Here is a 12,233-nt window from a genome sequence, read left to right as displayed (position 1 = left end):
AAGCTTGCATATGGGTGGAATTTCAGTTCTTTCACTTGGTGTAAAATAAAGGCAAATTAACTAGTGGGTTACTTAAGAGTCCAAATGAGAACTATTTACAATAAAACTAAAACAAGAGCACATAGGGGAAAACATTTGCTTAAATACAAAATCACGAATTGTCTTGACTCCAGAGGACAAACTTTTGGGTTTTCTGACTCTATGGGAGCTATTTTACAACTCAGTAAATTGTAAATAATTTATACAAGTGCAAAATAATTCTTGTCTGTACATATGCGAGTGTTGTCCTATGTATTAGAAGGTAAATTGACTTCCTTCCCCTCGTGTGGAAGAAGATAATTTTACCTCCACTTCCACATTCATTTCAACTTTTCTTTACCCAATATAAATGTGTTTTTCCTTTTTTAATCTTTAAACTGGTTGTAACACCTCACTAACTTCCTTATTAGTGAGTTAAATAATATCTTTAACAAGTGTTCTTTTTTATATATGTATGAGAATCATGCTTTTACTTTTTTGAAAAATTTCTTTTAACAGTTTTGGGAGTTTTCCACGACCATGTCGGGTGGATTCACTTAACAAGACCAGGCGTACTAGTCTGTTTTCACACTGCTATAAAGAAATACCGGAGACTGGGTAATTTATAAAGGAAAGGTTTAATTGACTCACAGTTCTGAATGGCTGGGGAGGCCTCAGGAAACTTACAATCATGGTGGAACGGGAAAAGGCACATCTTACATGGCAGCAGGTGAGAGAGAGAGAAAGGAGCAAAGGGGGAAGAGTCCCTCATAAAAACCATCAGATCTGGTGAGAACTCACTTGCTATCACAAGAACAGCATGGGGAAACTGCCCCCATGTTCCAGTCACCTCCCACCAGGTCTCTCACTAGACATGAGGGGATTATGGGGATTACAATTCAATAGGAGATTTGGGAGGAGATACAGTCAAACCATATCACCAGGTAAACTGTCACCAGAGAAGTGCATCTGATGGGTAGTTTAAGCCTAGCATGTCTTGGCTTCCAAAGGTAAATCCAAATCAGCAATGGAAATTTGCTGATGATGTTTTTCTATTTTTAGTTTTCTTCTCTACTAATTTTATGTTTTGTTTTTTGTTCTTTTGCAGCTGATAAGTTATTTCCCATTAGTGGCAGCAATAACTGGCAATTTGGTTTTTATGATCTGACCATTTGATTTCGGTAGAAGAATTTGTGGCTAATAAAGATCTATTCTCTGCTGAGTGCGAGACAACAAAGTGTTGGATTTGTTAGTCTTTTGGTTTGTCAATTTATCTATTTAGGGCTCAAATCAATTAAGAATTTCCTATCAAGAAAGAGAACAGCTCTTTAGTATCTGAACTGGAAAGTTATTGTGATACTGTATTTACTCTTGCCCAATGGCTGAAATTTTAGAATTAAAACTCTAAGTGCTATCTATCTCTGTCTGTGTATGTGTCTATAATTCAGAAAGAATTTTACTTTCCTTGTGTGAGTGTGTAATGTTTTCCATCTCAGGATGTTATCAGTAAGTTCAATTACAAACTGTTAAAGGGGCCTGTTCTGATTGACTAATAGAGACACTTACACAGATTGAGTAATCCAAAAATTCCCAGAAAATAATAAACTTCTAATAATTTTAAGTGTGCTAAAATCTAAAAGAAAAGTATTCTTACTGAAACTAACAAGTAGAGAAGCCATGTGCACAAAGTTTAGGTGAATCTTTGGCAAACAAGACTAATTTTTTTGTTTTAATAAAGTCATCTATGTCTTATCTAATTTATCGATGTTAAGTATAATGCAATCCTATACTTATTTTAGTTGGGAATGTTTTTCCTAAATTAATACTGATTTATTGATCAAATAAAATAGCATTACTTCCACTTTATGGTTAAAGATTATGAAAAATATAAATTTGTATTTGGCCAAATTGAGTCATTATTCTGATTTTCAACAAAAGTTTTATTTTATGTCAGTTTGAAGATAATTTCAGTGATCTCTATTTTTCCTTTTCAGCACTGTGTTGAATATGAATGGTATAAGCAGAAAACCTTCCCTTATTAGAGGGAGAGGATTCAATCTCACTAAACATAATGTTTGCTGTAGGTATTTTGCAGATGCTCCTTATTAAGAGGAGGAAGTTCTGCTCTATTTGTTTTCTCTTTTTTTTTCTGAGAGTTTCGTCATAAATGGGTGTTGGAATTTTGTCAAATGCTTTTTCCTCATCAATCAATATAATCATGTGAGTTTTCTTCTCTAGCCTGTTAATATGGCAGACAACATTGACTAATACTCAAATATTGAATCAGTGTTGAATATCTGGAATAAATCACATTTGGTCAGGCTGCATAATTATTTTTACACATTGTTTAATTGTATCTGATAATATCTTGTTAAGGATTTGTCTGTATTCATCAGTGATATTGGTCTGTCATTTTCTTTTCTTTTTTTTGTAGTGCCCGTCTGATTTCATATTAGAGATATAGTACCTTCATAGAATTAATTATAAAGTGTATCATCCTCTTCTATTATCTGTAGGAGATGGCATAGTATTGGTACTAACTCATCTTTAAATATTTGGTAGAATTTTTCATTGAAAGCATCTGTGCCTGAAGATTTCTTTTTTGGGAGTTTTTAATTTCTAAATTTAATTTCCTAAATAGTTATAGTGCTATTCAAATTATTTTTATACTGTTTGAGTTAAAGTGGCTTGTATTTTTCAAGGAAGTAGTTTATTTAAGTTGTCAAATTTATGTGTGTCGTATTCCCTTACTACTCTTTTGATGTTTTCAGGGTCTACAATGATAGGTCCTGTTTTATTCCTGATATTAGTGATTTGAGCCTTGTTTCTTCCTTCCTTCCTTCCCACTTTTTTCCTTTCTTCCTTTCTTGTCAGACTTCCTAGAGATTTGCCAATTTTATGTATCTTTTCAAAGAACCAGTTTTTGCTTTTTATTTTCCATATTTAATTTCATTGACTTCTGCTCTTACCTTTATTATTTCCTTCCTTTTGTTTACTTTGGATTTATTCTTGTTCTGCTTTTTTTGGGTTTTGGAGGTGAAAGCTTGCATTTTAGACTACTCTGTTTTCTGAATGTAAGCATTTAGTGTATAATTTCCCTCTAAGCACTGTTTTAACTGTGTTCCACAAATTTTAATATATTGTATTTTTTTCTGTTCAATGTACTTTTTGATTTCTCTTGAGACCTCTCTTTGACCCACAGATTATTTAGAAGCATGTCATTTAGTTTGAATATATCCCTGGTAACATTTTGTTATTGATTTCCAGTTTGATTCCATTGTGGTTAAAAAACACACTCTGTATGATTTCAAATCTTCTACATTTGTTAAGGTTTATGGTCTATCTTGCTATATTTTCTGTGGGTTCTTGAAAAGAATGTGTGTAGTCCGACTTTCGTAGAAGAAAAAAAATGTGTGCAGTGTTCTATAAATGTCAATTCGATCCTATTGGCTGTTGTTAAGTTCTTCTATACCCTTGCTGGTTTTCTGCCTAGTTGTAGTATCAGTTGTTGAGAGATGCTGCAGTCTCCACATATAATTGTGGATTTGTTATTTCTAATTTCAGTTCTGTCAGTTTTTGCTTCACATATTTTGCAGCTGTTGTTTGGTACATAAAGATTTCTCGTTTGATACTCTCATCATTATATAATGTCCCTCTTTGTCTCATAATTTTCTTTGCTCTGAAGTCCACTTTATCTGATGATATAGCCACTCCTGTTTTCTGTTTACTAATGTTTTAATGATTAATCTTTTCTATCATTTTACTTTCAATATTTTGAGCAAAAGACTGCCTAATTTCCTTTGTCTGAAGTTCCTTTTAATAAATGAGATAAGAACTAAATAAAAATCTCTAATTTCTTAATTGAAGTTTTGTAGTTTATTCTTTCAAAAATGTTTCTAAGATGGTGGATAAAATTTTAACTTTGGATCATAATATTTGAGTTCCTAGGAATACTTTACCTACAACCAGTCCAACAAAAAAGAAATTATTTTTTCATGAGCAGGAAGAAATGCAGAGAAAACCTGAAAAACTTTGACTACATAAACATATGTGTACATACCAAGCAGCTATAAAGTCTCCCACTATTTAGTTGGTGACTAAATATGAGGGGAATTAAGGGAATATATCCTTACCTATTTAACAGTACAGTTGTTGTTTCTCTTTAACTGAAATCTCTGTACACTGACAAATGACCTATGTGGGAGAACTCTAAAAAAGATACATACAAGGTGTAAACATTGGTATCCAGTGTTGGAAATACCCATTCTTAGATACAAACTCAATATGGTTTTATTGTCTTGCAGTAATCAGACTTTATTTTCTTAGGCTTTGACAAAAGGAGTTGCAACGAAGAGAGGTGCTGCATTTCTTCTTTGTCCTTGAGAAAACATTAACTCCTTTCTGTTACCATTCAAGGACACAATGCTGAGAGAGCCCTGGCTCTTTGGCACATTTTTGTCCTCTGGCAACATCTCTTTGTTCCATTGTCTTTCTGTACTGTACATGCTGTTCTAGCACATTAAATCTAACAGAGGAAATTTTAGGTGTAAACTGTGTATATACATATTGGAGATAGAATACTAACATTATTTTACACTGCAGCATTCTGTTGCTGGGAACATGGCTAAAGCTCTAATCCTTTCTGGTGTTTTCTTGGTACCAAACCCCTTACCCTCCTTCTTCTTTGGTTCCTCCTTTCAATTAGACTCTGAACCTTAGGCTTATGATTCTCAAGGATAAGACTATCTGACACTTGAACGCAGAGCTCACTATATGTCAGGCACTGTATCATGCACCTTGTACTGTCTCATTTAATTTTATGACATCATAGTAAGAATATTATCTCAAAATAAAGCTAGGATAATATAATAATAAAAAGATGAGAAAACTGATTTCAAAGAGGTTAGATAACTTGTCTGCATTCACACAGCTACTAAGTTTTAGAGCCTGCACTGGAATCTAGGCTTGCCTGCTCCCCAACCTACTCTCTTACCAACACATGAATTCTGTATTATGTGATCACTTCAACAACTAGCTGCTAGATTTAGCCTTTTAGCAGGATTTTGTGATTTGGCCACCACATTAGTACTGCTATCTGCCTGAGGAACACAGCTAATGTCCCTGTAGCTGTTTCTAGGCTTCCTGTCTTTTCTGTAGCTCTTCTCTGCTTTTCCTTTCTGGTTCTAAACTCTGCCAAAAATCTTTTTCTCTATCACTCATGCTAGATAACTGAGTCCAAACATTCTGTGTCCTCTTTCTAGTTTCTATCTTTTCTCTATAATTTCCCCCCAAATATAACACAGCTTTCATATGATCATATGAGAAACTCACATATAAATGCACATGTTAAAAGACAATCACCATTTTGGATGCAATTTTTATTTATTTATGTGCATTGTTTTCCTTGCTATTTATTGCTTTCTTTAAATAGTTATCAGACTTAAGATCCTTCCATTTATATACCTACGTATAACTTTAGGGTTTCCAGACCAAGACCCAAGATTTCTACCTAAGACTATAAAAAGTGAAGAAATATTTTGAGTACTAAAGTAATGTTTTAGTCTATTTAATGTAAATACAAAAAATTATTCATCAAGCATTTATTACGTGTCAGGTTCCACCCTAGATGCTACTCTCTTACCCTTCCACACAATTTTTTTTTCAGTGAAAGAACATTTTTTAAAATTAAAAATAAGTTTTCTAAAAATGGGGAGATGTTGGTCAAAGGATACAAAGTTTTGGTTATACAGGATGAATAATTTCTGGAGATGTAATGTACAGCATGGTAACTATTGCTAATAATACTGTTTGCATAGTTGAAATTTGTTGAGAGTAAATTTTAAATATTCTCACCATGCTGGCAGGCAGTAAATATAAGAGATGATGGATATGCTTATTAGCTTGATTGTGGTAATCATTTCACAACGTGTTTATATATCAAAACATCACACTGTATGCCTTATATACAATTTTTGTCAATTATACCTTAGCAAAGCTGAAATTTTTTAAAAAAAGTTTTCTTAATAATAGGCAAATTCAGCAGTCTGTCACAGTGGCTGTCACCTGTAATCCCATCACTTTGAGAGACTGAGGCAGGTAGATGGCTTGAGCCCTAACTGTTGTTCAGGACTAGTATAGGCAACATGGCAATCCCTGTCTACACACAACAAATACAAAAATGAGCTGGGCGTGGTGGCATGCACCTGCAGTCCCAGATACTTGAGAGGCTGAGGTGGGAGAATTGCTGGACCCCAGAGGCTGAGGCTGCAGTGACTCATGATTGTGACACTGCACAGCAGCCTACGAGACAGAGCAAGCTGCTGTCAAAAAAAAAAAAAAAAAAAAAAAAAAAAGGGCAAATTCATTTTATACAAATGAAAAACATGCAGTCAGGCAAAAAATAATTAGGAAATACCAGCAACAATCACTTTGAATACTTTTGTAAATATGCTTCCAACTTTTACCTACATTTTTGAACTGTTAAAAAAATTTTTTCAGTTAACACTTTATAAATTAACATTCTTCGGGGCTGGGTGTGATGGCTCACGCCTGTAATCCCAGCACTTCGGGAGGTCTAGGGGAGCAGATTACTTGAGACCAGGAGTTTGAGACTAGCCTGGCCAACACAGCAAAACCCTGTCTCTACTGAAAATACAAAAATTAGCCGGGCATGGTGGTGCACGCCTGTAATTCCAGCTACTACGGAGGCTAAGTCATGGGAATCCTTTGAACCCGGGAGTTGGAGATTGCAGTGAGCCGAGATCACACCACTGCACTCCAGCCTGGGCGACAGAGAAATTCTGCCTCAAAACAAAACAAAACAAAACAACCATTATTCTACATTAACGGTTGTTAAAGGTTAATAGTTCATTTTCTGGGTGTACGATAGTTTTAAAGACATAACTTTTAATACTGGATTCAGCCTACTGCTGTTAGCTTTTTGCAGTTACATATGAAGAGTATGATGAACATCATTGTAGGTATTTATCTTTGCACATATCCTTAGACATTTCCTTACAGTCTAAGAACTAGCATTTCTAGTGGAGTGGGGACATTTTTCCAGATGTCAATTAAAGAATTATTCCATTAGTTAAAAAATTTGCAGGCTATATATTCAAAGGAGATCCCTTTTGTTTGGAATTCAACATAACCAGTTAGTTAAAAAATTTGCAGGCTATATATTCAAAGGAGATCCCTTTTGTTTGGAATTCAACATAACCAGATAGCTAAAACCTCAACTCTTGAAAAATGTGCCTCCTTTATTCAACAAACATTTATAGAACACTGGATATGACGAATAAAAAAAGATAAATAAGACCCTGTGCTGGGCAGATAATCTACTGTAGTATGCAGATTTGTTATCAAATAGACTACAATGTATTTAAATTTTGCAGGAGATGAATGCACAAGGCCCTTAAGCTACATTGAAGGCTGCCTAAGGCAGTATACAAAATTAGTGCTGAACACTTGAGAAAGTGCGTTTTAATTTTAATGTTTGATGCTTGAGGAAAAGATTACATCATACCACCTATCTTCCCCACATACTATTTGTGTTTCTCACTTACATGGTAGTTTGCATGTTATTTGCTTACCTTTAGCATATAAATTCAGAAGAAATAGCATTTAACTCTGTGCTTAAAGAGGATATTTAGAAATAACTGACGCAGCTAACATGAGAAGGCAAAAAAAAAAAAAAAAAAACCAAAAAAGAAAAAACTAACGGACTTTTTTTTTTTTTTTTAACAAAACAGTGAGACGTCACTTGGGGTAACCATAACGTCCTCAAGGCTGTGGCGTCACGCCTCTAAGCGGATACGGCAGAAGTTTTGGGGTCAGACACAAGACTTCCAAGTTTGAATGGGCAGCGCAAAACTCGGGCAAGTTTTGCAGTAGTGCCGCCGATCCCAGCCAGGCCCGGAAGACACAACGAGAACCGTGAGCCGTTATGAAAGCCTAAAACACTGAGCTCGCGTCCTGCCAGACAGCAGACGCACAAACCTACGCCTCCGAGCCCTCCCTCGAGGTCCCGCCTACTCTTCTCTCCCGAGCCCGCTAGAGGTCTGGAGGAGGAGGGGCCAAGGGTGAGGAGGAGGGGCCAAGGGTAAGGAGGACAGTATGAGCATGCGCACTCAGTACCCAGTCAGTGAGCCAATAAGGAATCTCGCGAGGGTTGAAAGTCGGTGGCGTAGGTAGTCGTCCTGGATGCTGGCGAGATAGACGATATCTGCCAGAGAAAGAGAAGGAGGAGGTGGCGAAGCGTTTTCCCAGCCTCAGTCTGTTTCGTTTTCCTTTTCCTTCCCCCAACCCTCCGCCCTTCTCTAAATCAGCCCGCCTTCCTTGACCTCAGTGACCCGTCTGGCCCCGCCCATCCTCGTCGACGTGATTCCCGCCGTGAGGTAAGCGCCGGTGGAACCTAGAGCCCCGCGGAAGAGCAGAACGTCTGGGAGTGTGCAGCTCCTGGGCCCGGCTCAGGCCCGTCGCGGAGGCGCGGCGCGGGGGAGCGCTCGGGTGGGAGTCTCGCTCCTCCACCAGTTTATTGCGACGTAGCCACCCAGGCCTAGGCCTCCCCGTCCATCCCCGCCGGACTCGGCCTCTGGCAGCAGCGGGTGACGCAGACGGAACATCATGTCGTCCGCGGCCGAGCCTCCGCCACCCCCGCCTCCCGAGAGCGCGCCTTCCAAGCCCGCAGCCTCGACCGCCAGCGGCGGGAGCAACAGCAGCAACAAAGGCGGCCCCGAGGGCGTCGCTGCGCAGGCGGTTGCGTCTGCGGCCAGCGCGGGTCCCGCAGACGCCGAGATGGAGGTGAGGGCAGCTTGCGGCGTGGGGAGCGGGCGCAGCGGGGAGGAGGAGCTGGCTCCCTCGCCGGATCGTGGCGATCGGACGCAGAGCCGGGCTTCTCTCTCTGCACCAGACTCAGCTTCACACCCTGTGGATACGAAATGATGCTCTCACCTTTGCTCCCTTGTTCTTAACCTATTCGAGCCAAGCAAAATGGATTTCCGGCTCCTCACATTGAAATTATTTGTCTCTTTCGTGAATCTTGACAAATGTTTGAATGCTCTCAATGAACAGATGTTCTTGGTTACCGTGGCGCAGGGGGACCCATCTTTTTTTCGCACTAGACTCCCATAATTCCCTCTCCTACCTCTGAATGTGGTTTTTAGTTTCCACCAAACTTCGGGGAAGGGCGAGGAGATGACCCCTTAGGAGCGGGATGCACGGGCAGGGTGAAGGAGGCATTTAAAAGCAGCGCGTCCGAGGACTTGGGCCTCTTTCTTCTTCCCGGTCCTTGCGGGGGCGGTATCTGTTCTGGGCAGAAACAATGGCGAGAGCTGGATGGCCGAGTGCGCAGTGGGGATAAGCGGGGCGCAGCTGCTTCTGTGAAGGGAGAGGAAGCCCCTCCCAGGCACTGTTCCACTGGAAGGGAAGCAACCAAGGCAGCAGCAGCTGTCTCGGATCCCCCATCGAATTTAGGGGGGATGAGTAAGTGTAGGAATGAATTAGAGAACCAGGCGCAGTTGATTGGCTCTCAGTCCGGCACTTTTTCTCTTTTTGGCCTCTCGCCTTTAAAAAAAAAAAAAAATTAGTACCACTCGGCTCCCGAGACTTCTGGGTTTGGGTTGTCCAGAGGATGCTGACGGTACTGAGGGGGCTGGAAAGATGGGGAAGCTGCCAGGCGGGTAAATTGGATATGCTTCCAGGCTTTGCGATATCTGGGGAAAAAGTAATTGCTCCTTCCAATTGTTATTCTTGGCCTTCGACCTGTTTTGAAATATTTTGTAAGTCGGAGCCCAAAGATTTCTGGGATTTTCCTATCCTTAGAATGAAAGTAATACTGCTCCGAAGATGAGTCCTGACGCACAGTCGTTGTACAGTGGGGAAATGGGAGCATAGTTTACCATTGAGGCATTTGGCACAGTAGTTTTATTTGGGTAGCTGGGGTTAAGTAACATTAATGTTAGTAATCTTTTAAAGAACTTTTAGTGTGAGGGTAGGTTTAGTGACATGGGAACTCCTGATGGTTCCTGTAGTTTTGAGTGATTAGGATAATATTTCTTTCAAATTAAAATATATTCAGTGTTGCCTTTTTTCCCCTTAAGGAAATGGTTCTTTTGGGTTACCAGGGCTCTTTAACTTGAATTCCGGTTCCAAGGCTTAAGGGGTTTGACACAAAGCAATTGTGTGTAAATGTGCAGTTCTGGACAAAAATCTGTTCATAGTTATCCTCAGCCTCTCAAAGAGGGGTCTGCCATCCAAACTTTGGAAAAATAAATTTTCACCAGAGGTCTTGTTAATATCTGAACACAGAGTAATTTTAAGCCAAAAGCAAGTCAACTTTTTTGACTTGAAGTTGTTATTTTAAATGAAAATTGATTTTAAGTTTAAATGTGAGTATAGATGATGTCACTACCGTATTAAATAAGTGATATTTTCATTTGCCAGATGGGGAATTTGAGTTCTGCTAGGTAGAACCTGTGATAAAACTCAGGTCTGCCTTTAAAAGTGAGCCTTTTCCCACCCATCTTACTCTGCCGTGTTCTTACCAAAAAAACGTATTTGGCAGTTCAATTTATTGAATAACATAGTTATTTTTACCTTCCTAGTATAGAAATATTAGGAATTTTATTTTTTATCCATCTTATCACTGACTCATTTTGTTGTTGTTGTTGTTGACATAGTGTGATTTTTTTGTCTTAAAATGCACCGACAGTTTCCTGTTCAGAATCACTGCAATTCATGATCAAAACTAAGTTTGAGCACACATGCCTATTATATGTCACAACTTAATCTGTTTTGCACTTGGAAAATGAATATTTTATAAATGACTTTTTCTTGTTTGGAAGTATGATCTAAGGTGTTTTTCTAAAATCACAGAATAAACTCAGCATTCATGAATTGTGTGTGTGTGTGTGTGTGTGTGTGTGTGTGTGGCAAAGCTGATTTTCCCAGAAATAGCCTCCCTATGTATTCAGTTACTTTTTTTCTTTTTGCATGATACTAACAGGTCAATGGAGCAACTTGTTTTTTAGTTATCCTTTTGGCAATGTGGAACTCTTCTGTGTTCATCCTCATCTCTATTGACTAGATTGATATGCCAATAATAATGATGTCAAAATGCCTGGAAGTCAGGTTTTTTTTTTTTTTTTTTTAAACTGTGGAAGAAATAATGACTACCGTTGGAAAGTACATTTTATTTTTGTAGGTTGCATTTCATGACATTTTGGAATTTTGTAAACGACTGGGTAGGTGGCTTTGTCACTTATATATGGAGACCAGAGATTTATGAAGAGCATAGGGTCACACAAGTGCCAAGGGTCTTAACAATGAAGTTAGACTTGACTTAAGGTCATTTTACCTTTTATTCCAGTACCATACCAGGTCTCCTCCCCACAACCTCTTGGTCACAGATAGTTTTATTATAGTATGTATTGCTAAGCATAGATTTGTGCATCATTAGTGAAGATTATACTTCTGCCAATTTTTTTTAGTGGATGAATAGAGTTTTGCAGTGTAGAAGTTGTTGATTTTGTTGCTTGTCACATATGAATGTCAGGATAAATACATTTGCAAGAGTAACATTTATTACTAGTTTAGGACTTAGACTGTAGTTAGAGTATTCAGTGTAGGCTGGGAGAAAAAGTTTTTGTAATATTCCAGATGGAAATCAGGGTAACTAATCCTGATTTCTTTGTATACATTTGTGTAGTAGCACAGTAGATACTGTAGTTTTGTGACAAAAAGGGAACTTTTCCCCATATTTTATACTGTTTAATTTGGTTTCATGGTTATTACAGAAAAGAGAAACAGATTGGCTTGTATTAAATGTAGTTTTCTTTTAGGATGATGAAGATAATCTTGTGTTCTAATCTTGGCAACAATCATACAGTTTATATGGGTTAAATAGGTTGTTATCCCCATAGTATCTAATATCATTTTATCAGTTTTTCTGTTAGTTTAGATGACAACCATTTAAGTTTCTAGGAAGTTTGAGGTGAGAATATATTATTAGAGATGTGGTTTGGGCAGAAATTGGTCTATAATGGTATGTTTACTATTTTTGAAGACCAATTCTATTTAATGTTTTCTTTCTACCAGGAAGTATTTGATGATGCGTCACCTGGAAAGCAAAAAGAAATCCAAGAACCAGATCCTACCTATGAAGAAAAAATGGTATGTTCTAGGCTTATGAATAGAGTCTGTAAAGAAAACTTTTT

The 12,233-nt window shown here is 38.1% G+C and overlaps 1 protein-coding gene across 1 annotated transcript in view; it reads left to right on the top strand.

Moving 5' to 3' along the window:
• The first annotated feature begins 7,764 nt into the window (after positions 1-7,764).
• SMARCA5 (SWI/SNF related, matrix associated, actin dependent regulator of chromatin, subfamily a, member 5) overlaps positions 7,765-12,233 on the top strand; it is a 40,785-nt gene continuing 36,316 nt past the window's right edge. The window contains exons 1-2 of the mRNA XM_003899224.3: positions 7,765-8,820; positions 12,115-12,189. Of these exons, the coding sequence (XP_003899273.1) occupies positions 8,644-8,820; positions 12,115-12,189 (252 nt within the window). The 5' untranslated portion in view covers positions 7,765-8,643. The remainder of the gene's footprint in view (positions 8,821-12,114; positions 12,190-12,233) is intronic.

Source organism: Papio anubis, chromosome 3, assembly GCF_008728515.1.
Source record: "Papio anubis isolate 15944 chromosome 3, Panubis1.0, whole genome shotgun sequence".
Classification (NCBI taxonomy): domain Eukaryota; kingdom Metazoa; phylum Chordata; class Mammalia; order Primates; family Cercopithecidae; genus Papio; species Papio anubis.
The sequence above is the reverse complement of the archived record's forward strand: the minus strand, read 5'-3'. Positions and strand labels throughout refer to the sequence as shown.